General features: G+C 59.4%; 1 protein-coding gene across 1 annotated transcript in view; it reads right to left on the bottom strand.

Moving 5' to 3' along the window:
* The window catches only part of TNRC18 (trinucleotide repeat containing 18), an 80792-nt gene that overhangs the window by 30556 nt on the left and 30673 nt on the right, over positions 1-19563 (bottom strand). Inside the window, exons 5-15 of the mRNA XM_068967339.1 lie at positions 18907-19009; positions 18458-18663; positions 17779-17925; positions 17142-17332; positions 15474-15903; positions 12971-13960; positions 6815-6990; positions 6255-6391; positions 5954-6082; positions 4338-4509; positions 2511-2871 (exon numbers count right to left, since the gene is read on the bottom strand). Coding sequence (XP_068823440.1) covers positions 2511-2871; positions 4338-4509; positions 5954-6082; positions 6255-6391; positions 6815-6990; positions 12971-13960; positions 15474-15903; positions 17142-17332; positions 17779-17925; positions 18458-18663; positions 18907-19009 — 3042 coding nt within the window. The remainder of the gene's footprint in view (positions 1-2510; positions 2872-4337; positions 4510-5953; positions 6083-6254; positions 6392-6814; positions 6991-12970; positions 13961-15473; positions 15904-17141; positions 17333-17778; positions 17926-18457; positions 18664-18906; positions 19010-19563) is intronic.

Below are 19563 nucleotides of genomic sequence, written 5' to 3' on the forward strand. Positions count from 1 at the left end.
CAAGAGGTTGGTGAGCAAGATTCCATCAGACAGAAAGGATCTGAAGCCAAAGGCTGTAATCCCTTCACCTCATCAAATCCGTTCCAAAGATGGGGAGCGTTACAAACACATCTGTCCTCCCCAAGTCCAAGAGAAGGAGGGAGTGAGACAGAGAGAGAGAGAGAGAGAGAGAGAGAGAGAGAGAGAGAGAGGGAGAGTGTGTGTGTGTGTGTGTGTGTGTGTGTGCGCGCGCACGCGCACGCGTGTGTATTCTGAGGGGCAGGGTTCTCTGGCTGCCTCCTCCAACATCTATGCTTTCCACTCAACACCCAACTGCAGGGTGGTCTGGCAACTCTGGGTGGGACGAGGACACGCCTCTGCCCGTCGCCCAGCCACAGCTCTCCCTCCCGTGTGCTCCATCCTGTCCTTCTTGAAGCCACTTGCTGGGCTGGACAAGTCCATGCGTGACAAGGACCAACTTGGCTTCCCACCAGAACCCACCAAGCAAGCCACCAGATCCCTACAACCCACAGTGAAAGCGCAGGAGGGCGACGTTCTCTCTGCCCATCTCCTCCTGGTACAGCATCTCAAAGCTAGGAAACACCTTGACCTCTTCGTGACCCTGCTTGCATGCATTTACCGGAAAGGCAAAAAGACTAACGTGAAAAACAGAAGAGACGCACTCTCTCCACAGCCAGCCACTCTCTCCACTCTCTCTCACATCACAGCCACCAGCTAACTGCAGACAGGCCTCCTGACCACCCTGTGGCAGCATTAACCCACTTCTCTCAACTGAACAGTGCAGTTTTAGACAAGAGAGTAACAGAGATGAGCAATCTGAACACTGCTTAGCATGCCTACACATATCTGCCACAGTGGACTTGGCAGCCTTGAGTCCCCCCTCCCCCCTGCAAAGACCTCAGCTTATCTCTGGACTCTAGCCTGAACCCCACCTCATCCCCCTGTAAGCGGGGGAGAGCAGAGGATCCTTCCACCACCAGCCAGGCCACACCCACTGAAAGATCAAAGGAAAAGCAATCCCTGCTCTCTCTGTGATATTCCAGAACAAGCAAAGGAAAGCTCTTCCCTTCTCCTTCGGAGCGACAAGTCTTTAGAACTGGTGTGAGGCGGCCAGGGGCCTGGGCAGTGCCGCTCAGCTCACACCCACCTGAATCTGAGGCATTTCGGCCTCCGAGCCCACCCAGGGGACATTAGGCACAAAAGTAGATCCTCACCCCCACAGCCATGAGCATCAAGGCTGGAGACCAAGGGCAACCAAAACCAGAAACGTTAGAATCCAAAGACACCAGCAGCAGCTTCATCTCGTGCCAGATGCCTTCTCCCAGCTGTTTACCCACCCAGGGAGCTCACTTAGGGCTCTGGACAGCGCTCGGGTGGGGGGGGGGGGGGCAGGCCATGGTATCTTAACTCTACAGAGACTTTCTTTCCTTAAGAACACACACCATTTCTTGCCCTTAACAGTCATCACCTACCCCTCCCCGCCCCGACCCCATGAACTAGGCATAGGCAGAGCCGATCAAAGGCCCAGTCACACAGACGCACGCAGTCACCAAACAGAAAGCTTTCTACCCCAGTCACGGCCTGGGGTCCCCCTCGAAGAAACCCGCAGACAGATGCCTGGAGGCAAACAGCCCCTCCCCGGCCTTGCTGCGGCGGAAACAGCCCTCGGCACCCACGCATCCTGGCATTACGCGTTTCGCCCAGGTACTTACTGAGCACCTATTAGGCGCCAGGCGGCGGACTCTGGGCCAGCGGACGGGCGTCGGGGACGGGGGTGGGGACAAGGCCGTCCGGGCTCCGGAAACCCACGCTCCCCCAGTTCTCAGACAAGAAGAGCCAAGGCCGCAGGCTCCGCGTAAACTCGGCCCCTCAGCGCGACCAGCTGTTACGTTTCAGGGGTCCGAAAGCAGCATGGGGAGGGCGGCTGCCGCCCAGGCAGCAAATAGGCAGCGCCCATCGCGACGGGCCATCCCGCGCCGCTGAATCTGATGGGCTGGGCCCTGCCTCAGCATCTATCCTCAGAAACAAACCCGGTAACCACGTGGAGGGCGGTCGCAAAGACAATAGGAGAGGCCGCCCTGGTGTGCGCGCCACAGACGCTTTCCCCACTAACACGGACCTCGAGGATTGGCAGCTGCCTGAGGGCGGGAGCGACCCCGCCAGCTCTATGGTTTTCACGAGCGACCGCTCTAGGCTGAGCAACCGCCAACTCTGTAGCACAAGGCCTCCACACCGATGGCCTTAGCGCGGACCAACAGAAGGCGGGTACAGGGGGGCTGGCGGACTTCCGCTCCCACCCGCCTGCCAATCACGAGTACCCACCAATCACAGGTGGCCGCCCAAAGAACAGTGCCCCTGCATCTCAACCACCTCCGTTTCCGGCCTGGTACCGGCGCCGAAGCAGAAAAAGAGACCATCACCAGAGACCATCGAGCTTTCGAGGCAGAAAGAGGAGGAAAGGAAGGAAAGGGAGGAAGAACAGCCCTGAGGCGGCGCGGCCCACTACTTACTGTAGGAGTAACTGCTCACTTCCGAGGCGAAGGGGGAGTGGGTCGACTTGGGCTGGCCTCTGGCCTTGAAGCCCACCTCCATCTTCCTGGCTTTGGCGGCCCTTTTGTGTTTACCTTCTCGCGAGGCTTTCAGAGACAGGCTGAGGCCTTTGGCCAGCGCCTTCCTGTCCTTGCCCAGCAGGCTGTCGTAGGGCGTCAAGTACCTGCCACAGCCCCCGCTCGCTTTTGATTTCCCCCCAGAACCATCGGAGAACTTGAAGGGCGACTTCAACTTGTCCTGCTTTGTGAGGGAGAGGGCTTTGTCTAGCTTGCTTGCCAACTGCTCCTGGTCGCTAGCCATCTTCTTCTTCTTAATCTTTAGCTGGAAAGGGAAGTTGGGAAGTCGTGGGGTTAAGACATTTGACACCCACAGTGGGTCTCAGTGCACGAGCTCAGACGAACCTGGCCTCCTCCTCCCCGCCTCTGTGGCTTTCTGACACGCTGCTAAATTCCTCTTAGCCTCAGTTCCTCTACTCTGTAAAATGGGGGTGATCACGCACAGGCAGCACTGGGTTGTGCTGAAGATGAACTGGGAAAAGCCACGTGAAGCACTTATTAAAGAGCTGTTACTGTGGTTACAGTTATCCTCGCCGCCGGCTGGCTGTGCTGCTGTGCTTCCTAGGGGGGAGCGCCGCAAACAAACAGCGCTGCCAGGGAGCCAAGGGGGAGAAGGTGGCTGGATTAAGGGAGGAGGAATGAACCCAAAGATGGAAAACCAGATCGCAGCACAGCTGATCTGCTTATCTCAGCTGCCTAAAGCAGGTGATGAAGATGGCCTCACAGCCTAAACCAGGCCATCCAGCTAAATGGGCTGAAGCTGCCAAGAAAATGCCTTGAGTGTGCCTTGGACGCCTGAAGCAGAAAGAATGATTAGAGATTTCACAGATAAATTCCTGCTTGCGCGCCTCCCATCAGCTGGAGTCATTTGCTGTTGAAACATGCAGCTTCAATGGTCCTCATTTGAACATTTCATTGCTATTTTCTCTCTAATCAGGTAACATTTCATAAGGAGGGAAAAAGTTGGGATAGTGTCAATTAGACAACAAGAGTGCCCTTCACGGTTCGAGAGTACAAAGGGTGCTGACGTACAGACTACAAACTGGCTCTCTTCCCCTCCCCACGGACCCACTCTCCCCTATGTAGGTCCTTTCTGACGCCTGAATCAACCATAACAGCCCCCTCCCACAGGGCTTTTCTGGGAGGGATGACAAGGTATGTTAGTATTCAGCAATAAGGGCCTTCAAGTGGGTGATTTCAATGCTCTGCAGAAACAAGAAAATTCAAGGCGTTGGCGCTCACCCCTTTACCTCAGGAGAGTTCCCAGAGGAAATTACAATGGCATCAAGCCCTTGTTTCTTCAAACTCCAGAATGGTGAAGCTGCTCATTAAATAATTATACATGAAACAACTGAATAATTGCACTATTGGGGTGAGAACTTGCAGTCTCTCCTCTGCGCTTCAGCAGAGGGTCACGGAGCACACACACAGGACGGGCTTTCAGCCTCAGCGCCACCTGGGGCTGTGTTACTTTGCCAGCTCTCTGACCTCCCCTGGGCCTTACTTTCCTGCTGTGCCCAATGACCAGGATTGGAGGAGTGGCTCTGGCACTAAGGCAACCACCCTCAACAAGTGTTTGCACCCAGGTTACTATTCCATTTTATCCATAGTGATTCCACAGATCAGTGTATCCCAAAAGTGTCTGTGCAACAGGGGGTGTGTGAGCCCCAGCAGCCCTGTCAGACCCTCTGCCCCAAGCCAACAGCACACCTGAAGGACGAGGCGACCAACCTGACTCATGAAGTCTGACGAGGTTTCGTGCTCGTCCCAAGGCTGGTTCCTCCCCCGGGCTTTCCCCGCTCCGCCGAGGGTGTCGTGGTCCTCCTCAGGCCCCTTGTGTCTCTTCCTCATCCCCGCTCCCAGCTCGAAGTCGTCTGAGGTCAGCAGGGGCTTGCTGCTCAGCCTGAAACCCAGACATGAAAGTGGTCAGCGCCCCGGCCAGGCAGCATTCGGGCCGGGGATCCGCCCTTATGGCCCTGAAGAGTGGGCTCTGGATGCTGAAGCAGACTGTGATGCAGACTGACGGGTCTGAAGCACTGTGGTGCCAGGACTCTGGGACACTTGTGAAGGAGGCAGAATGAGCGTTTAATGGGGGGAAAAAAAAAAGAACTTCTTGAAAGCAGTGTCTCTGCCGGCCCCTTTCTCTCTCATACTCCTCCACGTACACACACACACATCTTGTCACGGTCAGAGACCTCTGTACCCAAGCATGCCAAGAACACGGATCAGAAATGCCACGGACATCCACCAGGATGGGGCAGGGGTTACGATCAAGAGCTGCTGTGAAGGAGGAGCGACTCGTGTGCTATACCCGAGCAGCACAAGCAGTCAGGCCACGGTCCCGGTGGCCAGCTTGACACTAAAGCCTCACAAGTAACAGTAAGATAGAAGTAACTTTTCCCTGGTCTTTACTATGTGTCTCAGTCCATGTCTGTGCTTTGTATTTTACCTATAAAACAACACTTGGTTCCACATACTGCTCTTTAGAGAGGAAGGCGCTCACCTAGAAGAGCTAACACCAGGCCCAAGGTCGCAGGGCGCACAGACCTGGCACTCGGCAGGAGGCGCACCCACCTCCGGGGTCTGCGCTCCTACCCAGCAGCTCCACGTGCGGGCAGCCCCAGCCTCTGCTCGCTCCTCCAGGAGCAGCTTTCCCCACCCACCTGTGGCTGGTAACAGGGTATTTCTCTCTGCATCCTCTGGTCAGTCAGGGACATCCAAGCTTAAATGCAAGACGGGGGGCTCTTGGGGCTATCTTCTCCTGAGAAGACCACGGCCTCTCCTGCGGCTGTGAAGGTGCCCCGTGGCCCCTCTGCTTCCTCACCCAAGCCCTGCTGGCCGCCAGCCCTGCTGGCCCTGGCTGAGGCGTGCTACAGGGGCCCAGGGAAACCACAGCACCATTCCTCTATCCACAGCTAACCCAGAGGAAACGCTCTCACTCCGGCCACATGTGGCTCCAAGGAGGCTCTCCCCAGCGTGCATGGAGGCGGAGGCCCCGGTCACAGGGAGCACCCCGGGCACAATGCGCCAGGAGCCCGGCAGTGACACCGCCCAGCACGGAGGGAAGCAGGCCCTCGCCGCAGACGACGCCGGAGCAGCAGGGAGACGGGCCTGACTCTGGGGTGACGCTCGACTTGCTGGCTGGGGTGAGTGTGCCTGTCCGCTCCACGCTCGCCCTCCTGGCCGGCCCAGGGCAGCGCGCCGTGCTGCCTGCGAGCGGCCGATCCCGGCGGGTCAGAGCCTGAGGGACGCCAGGTCCCCGGCGCCGACACAGGCCCCGCGTGGGCCCGCGCGCCTCCCCTCCGAGCTCTGTGCCAGTCCCCGACCCACCGAGGGGCCAGCCTTACTTTCCGCTATGGATGCGGCTCTTCCCTCTCTTGCGGGGGGGCGACAGGGCGCTCAGGGCGTGGGTCCGTTTCCGCGGCCTGCCAGGGCCTCTGCGTGCCAAGCTTCTATGGGGTTCCTCGCGCCTGTCCCTTAAAGAGAATCACACGCTGGGCTGTGAACCTGGGGGTGGGGGGGGCGCGGAGAAGGGGGCGCATGGAGCGCACACGTCACTGGGGGCCACGCACACCTGGCGGCCTGCACGGCGGACCTCCTGAGCGCGGCGCCTACAGAGCCCGGGCCGCGGGCGGCGGGCGCACTCACTCGGAATCACGACGCCGCTGCAGCTTCACCAGCTCGCGCTGCTTTTCCTTGTACTGGCGCTGCACCTCCGCCAGCCGCATCCGGAAGTCCAGCTCCATGGCGTCCATGCTCTCCAGGGAGGACTTCATGGCGTACATCTGTGGGGAGTGGCGGGTGAGCGTGGGGTCTCGCAGCAGGGATGCCACCCTCACCCTCACCAAGACTCCCCGTGTGCACGCCAGGGACCGGAAAGCCAACCCTGTGGGGCCGTGTCCAGGCCGAGGTGGCCCGCAAGCACCACTCGGGCAGGGCCGGCATCTGTCATGCACACATCTGCTCTCCCCGAACCCCCAAGCTGCTGCCCATGGGACACACCCTTGACACGTGATTACGTGGTACACGGAGGCCGGGAAGAGGAGACAACTCGCTGGGGACCGCCCCGCAAGGTGGTAGCAGAATCTGGGCCTGCAACTGTTTCCCCCAGGCGTGCAGCCTGCCAAGACCCAGGCCAGGCAGCCTCCCTGGGCTCACCTCGTCCTCCCCCGAGCCCGCTCCCCCAAGCCACACCCGGGACGCCTCACCCGCTCATCCTTCTTCTGCATCCAGCTGTACTTCTTGTTGGGGTTCAGCTCGCGCGGAAGCCGCAGGTTCTTGAGTGGATCCACGAAGGGGCCGTCCAGCACCTCCTTCAGCACGTGGCTGCTGGCCACCAGGAGGCTCTCCAGCGAGGGCCGCACGGGCGGGCCCCGCTCTGCGCCTGCGGGAGGAGGCAAATGAGCCCACGCTCTGGGGGCCGGGCTCACAGGCACCTCGGCGACCTGCCTCAGACCCCCACCTGGGAAGAGGACACGGGCCAGAGTCCCGTCCTTCACAGCACATCCGCTCACAGACGCGCAGGCAGTCAGCCGAGAACGGCAGAGCCGCACTCTAACAAGGCGACTCTTTCTGCTTATCTGTCCTGAAAATCTTCCACAAGGACTATGCGTGGTTTTCACCATCAGAAAAAAAATAACCCCACGATAAGTTCTGTAAATTGCGAAAGTCACATGTGCACACGACAGAAACCACAGACCAACCAGAGCAGTGTCCTGAAACACAAGCCTCCTTCCTCCCACCACCTGGGCCCTTCCCCGGAGGATGCCTCTGCCGACACTGCGTGGCAGGTGGTTCCAGAAACTTTTACACACATTCAAACACGGGTAACACCCAGGCATCCTTCACAAGCAGAAATCGGCACCCATCAGTACACACCACATCACACTCTGCTCGTTGCTCCTCAACGTGTCTCCGCATTAGCACAAAAATATGCATTCATACTGTAGCTTGAACTCGAACAGAAAGTGCTATTTCTGTAAGTCAGAACCACTAGAATATCAGCAATTTTACGCAGCAAAACCGAGGAACAGCAGCCGAGTTTTCTCTCGGATCGATAAGCTTTTAATTTGCCTTAACAATCCCCCACTGATGGCATTCAGGTGGCTCCAGATTTTTTTGGGATTTTTTTGGTAGTGAACAGATAGGCACCATCTCCGGAAAATTCCTGTCTGTGCAATTAACATGATCAAGGTATGTATGTTTATCTTTTATTAATATTCCGACTGCCCTTCAGAAACGCTGTAGCAACTCAGGATCTCAGCGGTGGTCCCTGAGAACCTATTTCTCCACAGTCTTTTTAAAATAATATGAGTTTTCATTTTCCAACTGATGTTTCCTTTGTGATCTAACATATGATCAATTTTTGAGAACGGTCCGTGTGTATCTGAGGGGAAAAGTACATTCTCTTTTTAAAGTTTTTAAAAGTATTTATTAATTTAGCTGCACTGGGTCTTAGCTGTGGCACGCAGAACCTTTAGCTGTGGGCATGTGGGATCTACCTCCCTGTCCAGGAATCGAACGCGGTCCCCCTGCACTGGGAGCCTGGAGTCTTAGCCACTGGACCACCTGGGAAGTGCCGGTAAAGTATATTGTTTACAACTAACGTGCAAAATTCCCTAACGTCAACATTAGCAAGTGTATCGCCCAGATCAGGGCTTCTGAACCCTGGCACCATTCACATGGCCGTGGGCTCGAATGTCTGCTGCAGACGTCCTCGCCTCCACCACTAGGCGTCAGCAGTGCCCCCCTCAAGTCACAATCACATGTCACCAGCGGCGAGTTGGGACAGACACTGAGGCCACAAAGCAGTGAACCCCACCAGCCTCAAGCAGTTGGCACTAGACTGAAGCACGTGGCCCATACCCCAGGTGACACACCCCACCCCAATCCCTTCGAGGTCCTCCGAGCTGTAAGTTTCTCAGTCGCTGGGTAAGGCAGGGCAGAGCTGCACCATCAGAGGGGACCACACAGTGACTCCATCAGCTGCTTCACCCTCCAACGCACCAGCCTCGCTGGGGTCCCCAGGACACAGAGGGCAGCCTGGTGGCCCGAGGGCAGCAGCTGCGTGCCCCCAAGTCCGCATGGAAAGCCCTAACGCCATCACAGCTCAGAAGGCAGAGCCTTTAAAGAGGGAACCAAGTTAACGTGAGGGTGCCAGGGTGGGCTCTGTCTGATCCAGCGAGACTGCATCATCATAAAAGGGGATGTTTGGCTACACAGACACACATGGAACTATTCCACAGGGAAAGGATAGCTGTCCACAGGTCTGCTGAGGAGAGATGCCTCAGGAGGAACCAACCCAACCCTGCTGAGACCTGGATCTAGAACGCCCAACCTCTAGAGTCAGGAGAACACATGCTCTTGTTACTCAAGACTCGTCCCCCTGCCCCACCCCACTGCACGTGTATATTACAGCAGCCTGAGCTAATACCCCAGCCCTGCGGCTGTACCAACGCGAGGTGACTTGGGAACCGGCCCGACATGCACTGGAACCTCCGCGGGACCAAGCGTCCATCAGAGACTACGGTGCTGGAGGGAGGGAAGGACGGCCGCTCGCCTTGGGACACCCATGCTTGCTGCCCACGGGCGGCTGCGTGGGGCGGGAGTGGGGAAGCGGGAGGGCCAGTGGCGCCAGGAAGTGACCAGGACCACTCACAGCCCAGGCCTGCAGGCCCTCTGCAGAGCACCAACACTCAGGGTCTGTCCGTGACCGTCGGAGTCAAACGGCCCCTAGGCCCTCCCCTGCACGCCAGCGCCCCCAAGCGCCCGCTCCAGCCTGACGCCGCCCCCCACCCCAGGATCACAGAGCCTACGCTCAGGCCACCAGACCTGCACTGCAAAGTGCCTGGGGCACCGCAGGGCACCACCAGGAGCATCTTGAGTCCACGCCGGCCACCAGGCTCCCCATGAATGCGCCCCTCCCACTGCTTCCCCGCCTCAGAAACCTTTCTTCTCTTCCAGCAACTCGGGTCAAAACCCTCAGCCTCGTCCTTACACACCCAACTGCAGTCCCTTCACAAAGCCTGCTGGCTCCGACTTCCACCCAGAACCCACCTGCCCGCACCTGTGCACCCCTCACCACCCTGGGCCTGGATGCAGACGGGAGCTTCTACTGGGTCTCCCACCCCGGCCCTCACCCCAGCATCAGCCCCCCGCACAGCCCCCAAAGAGACCGCAGTGAGGTCTGATCCTATCAGTGCAACTCAAATCCTCCTCATTTCACGCCAAGTGAATAAAAGATGACCCCCTCCCCAACAGTGATCCCACTTCCCGGCAACCACTCTCCCCTCTGGGCTCCCCTCCAGTCCCTGGCCTCACCTTTGTTCTACCCTGGGCCAAACAGTCACCCCAGGGCCTTTGCACGTGTTCTTCCTTGAGCCTGGCATGGTTTTCCCCAGAAGAATCTCCCTCCCCCACCTATTGAGAGGGGCTTCCCTGGCCATCTGCTATGGGAGACCACCTTCCCACCCCTGCCCTGTCCCCCTCCCACTGTTTGGGCCTCCCGCTTGTCACCCCAACAGTGCTGAGGGCTGCACACGGATAGCCTGGTTCACTGCTGGTACCCAATATTGCCGGGCATACAGGAAGGAGCTAAATGAACGCACGAATCAGGCAGCAGCGAGAAGACGGGCCAGAGCAGGCAGAGGCCCCCAAACTTGGTGACCCACCCTCAGCCCTCTCCTTCGCAGAGGCCCCTTGGCCTGCGTGGTCCCCACTGAAAACCCACCAGTTGGCAGGATCAAGAGAGGTTTGTCTTCTTGGGTGGGGGGTGGGAATTTGTACTGAACTATTTAAATGAAAGAAAAAAACAACGACCTTGAACAACAGGACTCCCCTGGTAATCTAGTGGTTAAGAATCCACCTGCTGATGCAGGGGACACAGGTTCGATCCCCGGTCCAGGAAGATGCCACGTGCTGCGGAGCAGCTAGGCCCGTGCGCCACCATTACTGAAGCCTGTTCGCCTAGAGCTCATGCTCGACATCGAGAGGACACTGCAGCGAGAAGCCCCCCACCCCCTGCAACGAGAGAAAAGCCCGAGCACAGCAACCAAGAAAAGAAAAGAACCCACAAGACAACAGATGCCTGCGGGGAAGGAGGTGTCACTCGTCCGAGCTTCTAGGAAAGGGGGCACTGGACCCTGATGATGAAAACGATCTGGTTCTGGACCAGCAATTCCAGCCTTGGGAACAAACCCCTAGGAAAGCAGAGGTGCAGACAAAGATTTTTCTCCAAGAGGAATCATCACGCTACTCACAGCAGCAAAAGGAAGGGAGGAAAATTACAGAATAGAAGGCGAATTAAAATGCCTGACAGTTGAGGATTGGGACAACTGAAGTCTGGGGGCCTCCACCGGGCAGAAAACTGCGTAGTTCCAAAAAAATGTTTAAGAACGCACAGTTCCTGAAAATGTTTAATAAAGGATATACTAAGGGAAAAAGAAGGCTGAGCGCCGAAGAACTGATGCTGGAGAAGACTTGAGAGTGCTTGAGAGCCCCCTGGATGGCAAGGAGATCAAACCAGTCCATCCTAAAGGAAATCAACCCTGAATACTCATTGGAAGGACTGATGCTGAAGCTGAAGCTCCAATACTTTGGCCACCTGATTCGAAGAGCTAACTCATTGGAAAAGACCCTGATGCCGGGAAAGACTGAAGGCAGGAAGAGAAGGGGACGACAGAGGATGAGATGGTTGGATGACATCACCGACTCGATGGACATGAGTTTGAGCAAGCTCTGGGAGTTGGTGATGGACAGGGAGGCCTGGCCTGCTGCAGTCCACGGTGTCACAATGAATTGGACAAAGAATCGGACATGACGTAGCAACTGAACAACAATAAAGTGGAAAAGGCAGGTAACAAAACATTGCTTACAAAATGATCTTAATTTTAGAAACTTGTGCAAGTGTAGAAAAAGTTCTAAAGGAAATACAGCTGAACACCCGGCACTGCTCTTATGACCTCCCCCCAGCTGTGCACCACCCCCAACGCCGCGAGTGTTCTGGCTGGAGTGCAAACTGGCAAGGCTGCGCCTGACTCTGGCTCTCTACATCTTTCTTGGAGCACTTCGATTTCTATGCTGAACATCAGTGGTTTTGTGCCAGCCCAGAATTCACTGAAGACACTTCTTTTCTGCTGAAGGCACTCCATTACTTCTGAGGATGACCACCCACCGACACACACACCTACATCCTGGAAGTGACCACTCCCCCATCCAGGGCTGGGCAGGATCAGCCCAGTCCATCCCATCTCCTGGGATACAGGCTTTGCTTCTGCAAAAACCATGAACCACAGCCAGCCAGCTAATGAGTGAATCACAGCATCTTCGCCAGAGCTACCAGGAGAGAGGTGGCCTCTTCTGTGTGTCTGCTGGCTATAGTCCACGGGCCCGAGGGCTTGGGGAGAAGTATTAGTGACCCCCATGAGGAAAGTGGACCCACCCTGAATGAAGCCAATAGAAAGCAGTGAAGCTATGAGAGGGAGGGACAGGGAAGAGGGAAAAAAGAATTGGACTTGACTTGGTTTGAGCACCTGGATCCAGCCATACCTGAAACATTACCTCATTACTGACAAATTGTGATTCCACAAGCCAATAAAATTTTCCCCGACTTTTTCTAAGCCAGTGAGTCTTGGCTGCTCCCAGTGCAGAGCATCCTGCTAATTCACCACTGACAGAACAAGGAGAGACTTCACACTAAGAAACCCATAAGCTGGTCGCACGGCAATGTGACTACATACCACCTCCCTGTGCATTTAAAAATGGTTAAGGCGGGGCTTCCCTGGTGGCTCGGTGGTAAAGAATCTGCCTGCCAGTGCAGGAGACACGGGGTCCATTCCTGATCCAAGAAGATCCCACATGCCCCGGGGTAACTAGGCCCATCCAACTAGAGAGCCTGGAGCTGCAGCTGCTGAAGGCCAAGCACCCTGGATCCGTGCTCTGCAGCAAGAGAGGCCACTGCAATAAGAAGGCCACGCTCTGCAGCTAGAGAGCAGTCCCCGCTTGCTGTGACTAGAAAACACCCAGGCACTGGAAACCCAGCACAGCCAAAAAAGAGCAAACAAAGCAGTGAAACTCACGATGTGTATTCTACCACAATGTTTAAAAACTAACTCACAAAGGGAAGAACGTGAAGAGAAGTAAACCATATTCTAGAGATTCTGAAACTTTGAAAACCCCACTTAGAAAAATATATGTATTTTTTTTTACAGGAAGGGAAAAAGCAGGAATTTCCCAGTGGCCTAGTGGTTATGATTCTGTGTTCTGGTCGGGGAACTGAGATCCCAACAAGCCTGGTGGCACAGCCAAAAATAAATAACAATTAAAAAAGAGGCCAAGGAGGGGAAAGCAACCCCCAGAAGCCTCACCTGCTGCCTCCTGGCTCCTCTTTTCCAGCTCCAGCTCGGCAATCTCGCTCAGCAAGGTGATGCCGTGCAGGAAGCTCTGCTCCAGGACGAGGGTCTGCGCGGCCTCCAGCGTCTCCAGGACTGGGGCTCCAGTGCCCGGGGAGGGCAGGGGCCGGGCCTGGGGCAGTTCTGCAGCGGCCGCCAGGGCGTTCATGCCGGCCAGCGGGTCCTCCAGGCTGGGCAGAAACTCCTCGGAGCCCACCTCCTCCAGGAAGCAGGTGCTGCCGGGCACAGGGCCGGCCTCAGGGGCCTCCAGGCTTGGGCACTCGCCCTTCCCAGCAGGCACGTCACAGTCCGGCAGTTCCAAGCTGGGTCGGGGCTCACTCGGGGCCGCCTGGGCCAGGTCCTCCTCGCCGGGCACTGCCTCCGCCAAGGGCACAGCCACGGGCACATCCACGGGCACCTCCACTGGCTCCTCCTTGGCCTCCACCAGCGGCTCTGGCGTCAGCCGCGGCCCCAGGTCCTGGGCGGCCGCACAGGACTCTGTCAGGCCCGGTGAATCGACCCGCGCCTCGGCCCCCTCGGCAAAGTCTGGGCACCCGGGGGGCTCCTCGGGCCCCTGGCCGCCAGCACTCAGCGCCTGGGCCTCCAGCAGGCCGCCCGCCGGGCTCGGGGCCGCCAGGGCATCCTCAGGGGGCAGCGTCAGCGGGGACCCCAGGGAGGGCAGCTGAGCGGGCTCTTCGTCCATGTCCTCCACCTCCGCCTTCACCTCCCGCTCCACCAGAGGCTCTTCGTCCGGGACCTCACGCAGCGGCTCTGGGACCTTGGACGGGGACAGGCGCAGGGGCTTGTCCTCAGGGGAGAGCGCCAGGCGCTCGGGCCCATCGGCTGGGAGCGGCACGTCGGGGGCCAGGCCATCGGCGTCGGCAGCCGCCGTGGGCTGCAGCAGGAATGGGTAGGGCCTCCCATAGTGTGGTGGCAGGGCTTGAAACGGGTACCGGGCTGGGATATCTGCAGAGAACATGCGGGTCAGTGGGGGCCCCTCCGGCCCTGTGCAACAACTGTGTCCCCGTCAACACCCACCTGCCCGCCACCCTCTCTCCTCAGCTGCCCTGCAGGGCTGGAGGCCCTTCCCGACGGCACCTGACGAACCCCAGGGTGTCTCTGCACATCTGGGCCCCAGAGAGGAAAAAAAAAAGACCACCCTACAGTCCCCAAGGGTCTTCGGGTCTCAAAGGCAGAACCCTTGGTCTCTGGTGCCCCTAACCTCAGCGTCTGGTGCAAAGCTGGACCAGAAGAACCTGGTAATAAGATCCTAAACAGGGGGCTTCCCTGCTGACTTAGTGGTAAAGAAACCACCTGCCGGTGCAGGAGACACGGGTTCGATCCCTGGTCTGGGAAGACCTCACATGACACAGAGCAACTAAGTCCGTGGACCACAACTACCGATCCCAACTCCAGGGCAGGGGAGCCGGAACAAAGCCCACACGCCCTAGGGCCCATGCTCCGCAATGAGGGAAGCCACTGCAATGAGAAGCGCATGCACCGCAACAGAGTAGCCCCCGCTCCCCAGAACTGGGGCAAAGCCCTGCGCAGCGACAAAGACCCAGCACAGCCAGAACAAATAAAGTTATTAAAAAGAAAAGAGACCCTAAGTTGTCCCCACCCAGCCCGGCGGACTCTGCCGTCCGCCCCGCAAGAATCCACCAGCCCCACCTCTTCCTCCACAGCGTTGGGAAGTTCAAGTTGTTCAAAAACTGACAGTAACACTGGGCCACCCCCCACCTTTTTACCTCCGACCTCCCCCCACCTGGAGAGCAGGGTGGCGTGCAGCTGACTGCAGCATCAGGCCCCGTCCGGGGGGTGCGGGTGGGGGGCACAAGCAGTAAGGGCTGAACAGGAACCAACGAGGGGAGACAGATACACGGAGCACCCCCACCCCGCGCCACAGCCTGGCCTGTGCACCACCCTCGACTCGACTGTTAGCAAGACATCGGCTCTCCCAAGAGAGGGACGCCACCAGCCCAAGACCACACACAGCATCCCAGAGGCCGAAATCTGAACTCTGGAATTCGAACTCACGTCCTCCCATGGGACGAGGAACACAAGCCTCAGGCCCCATCGAGGCCACCCGCTGCGTGTCCCCATGGGCACAGGACATGTGCATGCCACCCATGGGCGGGGGCACGACCCGGAAGACACGGCCCCTGCGGGCCAGGCATCGTGGTGCCAAACACCTCGCGGACGTTGCTCTGCTCCACGCTCAGAACAAGGCCTCCTGAGCTCAGGACCTGCTTCTAACATTGCACCCGTTTCCCCTGACCCTCCAGGGGAGGGCAGACCAGAGAGGTGATGGCGGACGGTTCGTTCCAGAGCTTGGCAGCAAGCCACGTACTGGTTTGGCCAAAACACCAGAAGGAACTTCCTGGCGGAGCCAACATGGTAGGCACTCAACGGGGAAAGGAAGGAGCAGCTGAACTGACGAGTGACTGGCGCCCGGGACACCCGTTTCACTGGCTCTTACCTGAGAACAAGGCCTGGAAGGGGCTGGGGGCTTCCTTCTCCAGCTCTAAGTCCTTCTTCTCCACGACGTTCTCGGGGGCCTCCTCCTTGCGGGCGATCCCCGGGGTGGGCGGCGGGGAGGCGGGCGGCGGGCTGCTGGGGTGGGAGCTGGGCGTGGCAGGGTATGCGTAGGCGGGCGGCTTAGACACATCCTCCAGCTTCTGAATGACCTTGGCCTTCAGGGCAGCCACGGGGGACGCACGGGGAGAAGGCGGCGGGCTCATGGCCTTGCCGTAGGTGCCCGTGGGGCCGGTGCTCAGGCCAGGGGGCTTCCGTGGCAGTAGCCCCGGGCCTGCAGCGCCCAGGCCGGCCTTGCCCACAGCCTCCAGGCTGCGCTTGCTCACCTTCTCCTCCATCTCCGCCCGCTGTTCCTGAGCCTTCAGCCGCTCCTGCTGCAGAGAGGGCCGGCAGGCAGGGTCAGCGTGGCAGGACCCATCACCCAGCACCGGCTCTGTCCTCCCAGGCTCCCCCCAGCCCACGGAGAACGCCAGGCAGGGTCGGGGCCTGCAGGACCCTGCCTGAGACAGACATTCCGTCCCGGCTCGCATAACAAGCACAGCATTCCTTGTAGAATTCCAGCACATGGGGCTGGGGGAAACTCCGGTCTAGACCCTGACCCTCCCCTAGGAGCCCCAGAGACAGAGCATGGGGGGCCAGGCAGAGGTGGGAGACCTCTGAAGATGCAGGACTGTCCCACCCCCCGCTCCACCATGGGCTGAGGACAGCTGCCTGCACGGAGGACTCACTACCTGAGAACCCTCTCCTGCTTTATCACAGCGAGGTCTCAAACACCTCCGACAGTAAGCCCTTCCTAGGCTGTGAGGAAACGGCTCAAAATCAGCCCGGGCCCAGCAGGCTGTCCGCACACAAAAACACCGTTAAGAAGGGCTCCGAGCCCCCAACCCTCACCACTGTGAAATCTCAATAAAGAACTCGATGACACAGAAATTAACAGCCGCTCCATTTCCACAGGAGGAAACCTGGAGCCCAGAGAGGTGAATTCACTCGCCCGAAGGCACTCAGCCAGGCACAGCAGAACTGTGGTTCAAAACCAGGGCCCCTTTCTCTGTATATCATCTCTGTTGACTCCTTCAGAGCGGCTGCCACACGAAAAAAGAGGGACGCGGCCGGGCAGAGGACAAGCGTCCAGGAACACCGTCAAGAAGGCAGGAGGGCGTGGGCTTTGGGGAATCCACCCACACAGGAGGAAACCAAGTGTCGCCCATCTTATGGGACCAGGCAACGTGGGTGGAGGCCAGCCCTGGCCCAAGCTGGGGCAGGCGGGGCTCAGGAAACGGCAGGAGCCCACTGGAATCCCTTCAGCTCCCAGGCAAACACCTCCCATCCACAGGAGGGGCCACCTCTCCTGCCTCGGTTTCCCCATGGCTCCCCAACCCTGCCAGGCTCTGCCTCTCGGGCTTGCTCACCCCATCCCCTCTGCCCAGAGGGCTCCTCCACAACTGACTTCATCAGGTCTCTGGACAGACGCCACCTCCTCCGGGGGGCCCTCCCTGACCTCCCATTTCTCCCTCCCCGTCCAGAACTGGACTGTCTGCCAGCTGACCCCTCTGCCGCGCCGTCAGTGGGAGGGGGCTCTGGGAAGGGTCTCCACGGCCCCACCCCAACTCACCACCAGCTGGGCGCTCCTCTGCAGCTCCAGGGCCTGGGCCGCCTGCTGCTGCAGGTAGAGGAATTCCTGCTGCCGCAGGAAGTGCTGCTGCGAGAAGAGCTGCAGCTGCTGGGCGTGGTGCAGGGAGCTGCGGCCCGGCGGGTACAGGGCGGGCCAGAGGGGCGGCACGGCGGCCCGCTCCATCAGCTCCGCTGCGGGCGAGAAGACCGTGAGGCTGAACCCAGGTCCCAACTCCCGTCACCCCGCTTCACAGCCGAGGCCCAGAAAGGGACCGCGCGCTCACACAGCAGCAGAACGGGCTCAGCTGGGCCTCCGGGTGCTTCCTGGGGGCCCCGGAGGCCACACAGCGGGAGTGGCCGACGCGGCAACTCCACACCTCCTCCCACTACACCCAGTGTGCCGCAAACTGGATTCCCGAGGGCTGGGGGCACCGCGGCGGAGGCCAGGCCCCTCACCCGGGCAGCCCTGCCTGGGTTCTCCACATAGGCGTTCTGGGTAGGAACTCATCAGAACAAGGACCCTTGTGGCTCTGTGACACCCCCACCCCTCCCCACCACAGGAGGCCCATGGCCTTTGGGACAGTCTCACTGTATGAGGCCATCACAGCCCCTGCCCCCAACCATGGACCACCACTTACCAAAGTGAGGCAGGTGGTCGCTGGGAATGACCACCAGCTGGCCTGACTGGGGGTCCCTGACAAACTGGTAGGCTGAAGGCAGGGAGCCCCCCAGGCCAGGCGGAAAGGCAGGCGTCATGCCCTGGTGCAGAGAAGGGGGGCCCAAGCCTAGGAGAGACCCGGGCCCAAGTCAGTGCTGGGGGCCACTCCCTACTTCCCCTCCCTTCCTGGGTCTTCACAGAGGAAGCCGAGGATAAGGGCTGGCTGGCTGTGAACCCTCCCCTGTCACCCCTTCTGACCACTGTCCACCAACAGGCCTGGCAGAGGAACCCCACGAGGCTGCAACCATCAATAATGACCCTGCTTGGGCATCCCTGGTGGTTCAAATGGCAAAGAATCTGCCTGCAATGCAGGAGACCTGGGTTCAATCCCTGGGTCGGGAAGGTCCCCCAGAGAAGGAAATCACAACCCCATTCCCATATTTTTGCCCGAGAAATCCCATGGACAAGGGAGCCTGGAGGACTACAGTCCACAGGGTTGCAAGCGGAGGACACAACTGGGCGACTAGCACTTTTCCACTTCGGACAAGTGAGAGAGGTGAACTAGGGGGATGAAAGGAGGGGTCCTGCCCCACACGAGCCCCCAGCACAGTGCTCTGACGGAAACACTCAGGCCTCCACTATCCCCAGCCCCCACTCACCGTAGGGGTGTCCGGCGAGCCACATGGACGTGCTACCCGAGCGGGGCAGCCAGGGATGAGTGGCCAGGTGGGCCGCAGGGTCGGCGGACCAGCGACCAGAGCCCGCCAGCGCCGGGCCCCCGGTCACCATGAGGTTGGGGTTCAGGCCATTAGCAGCACAGCTGGTAGGGTGCAGGCGAGCCAGGTCTGCCAGCTCCTTGCTTTCTCTGGAAGGGGAGCGGAGGCGTCGGTGAGTCTGGGACGGCCCCGGGACGAGGGGGAGAAAAAAAGGGGCGTCCCAAGGGACCGGTGGACACCAAGCCACTGCTCAGCACCCGGGGGCAGAAGAGCCAGCTGGGGCTCACCATAGGGGCCCCAGGCCTTCCTCAGGAGAGGTCCCACTCGCTCAGGACCACCCCGCACCCACGCAGGGCCACCCACCCCGCCCCGGGGGGCCCCCCAGACCTCACCTGAGCAGCTTCTCCTGGTCTCGGTCCAGCCGCGCCCCCAGCAGCCTCTCCTCCCGGTGCCTGGCCCGGTCATCGCCACAGTCCTCGTCGGCTCGGCCGTGCCCTAGGCGGGCAGGAGGGCAGGAAGTGAGCCCCACTCAGAGCCCCCAACAAGCTCTCAGCATCTGAGGGGGTCCCTCACCCTGGCCAGCGCCCAGAAACGACCCTCCACTGCCCTCAAGAGCCCACGTGTAACTCTCCCAGGTAAGCGGGAAGCTGCAGGAACGCGTAAAAGAGATGGCGCCGCAACCCAGGATGAACGGAGCGGCACTCGGGGCGGGGTTCCCTCCTTTAGTGCCGGAAAGGCAGGTGCTGGGGGCGGGTCAAGACGAGGGAAAACCACAACCCAAAACAGCAGTCGCCATGCAGACGCGGAGCCAAGCCCGGGTCACGGGGGAGCCAGCCCGGGTCACGGGGGAGCCAGCCCAGGTCACTGGGGAGCCAGCCGCCACCCTGAGGCCCTGCCATGGTTCCGGCGGTTGCACACGTGTGGCTGATCTCTTCAAAATCAAGACGGAAAACTGAAACCGGAGAACCCGATGCGCGTGGGGTTGAGGTGGGGAGACTGGAGGGTGTGGGGCTGCCCCCCAGCTGGCCTATCTAGGCCCTGGTGCCCAG

This window comes from Capricornis sumatraensis, chromosome 3, assembly GCF_032405125.1.
Source record: "Capricornis sumatraensis isolate serow.1 chromosome 3, serow.2, whole genome shotgun sequence".
NCBI lineage: Eukaryota > Metazoa > Chordata > Mammalia > Artiodactyla > Bovidae > Capricornis > Capricornis sumatraensis.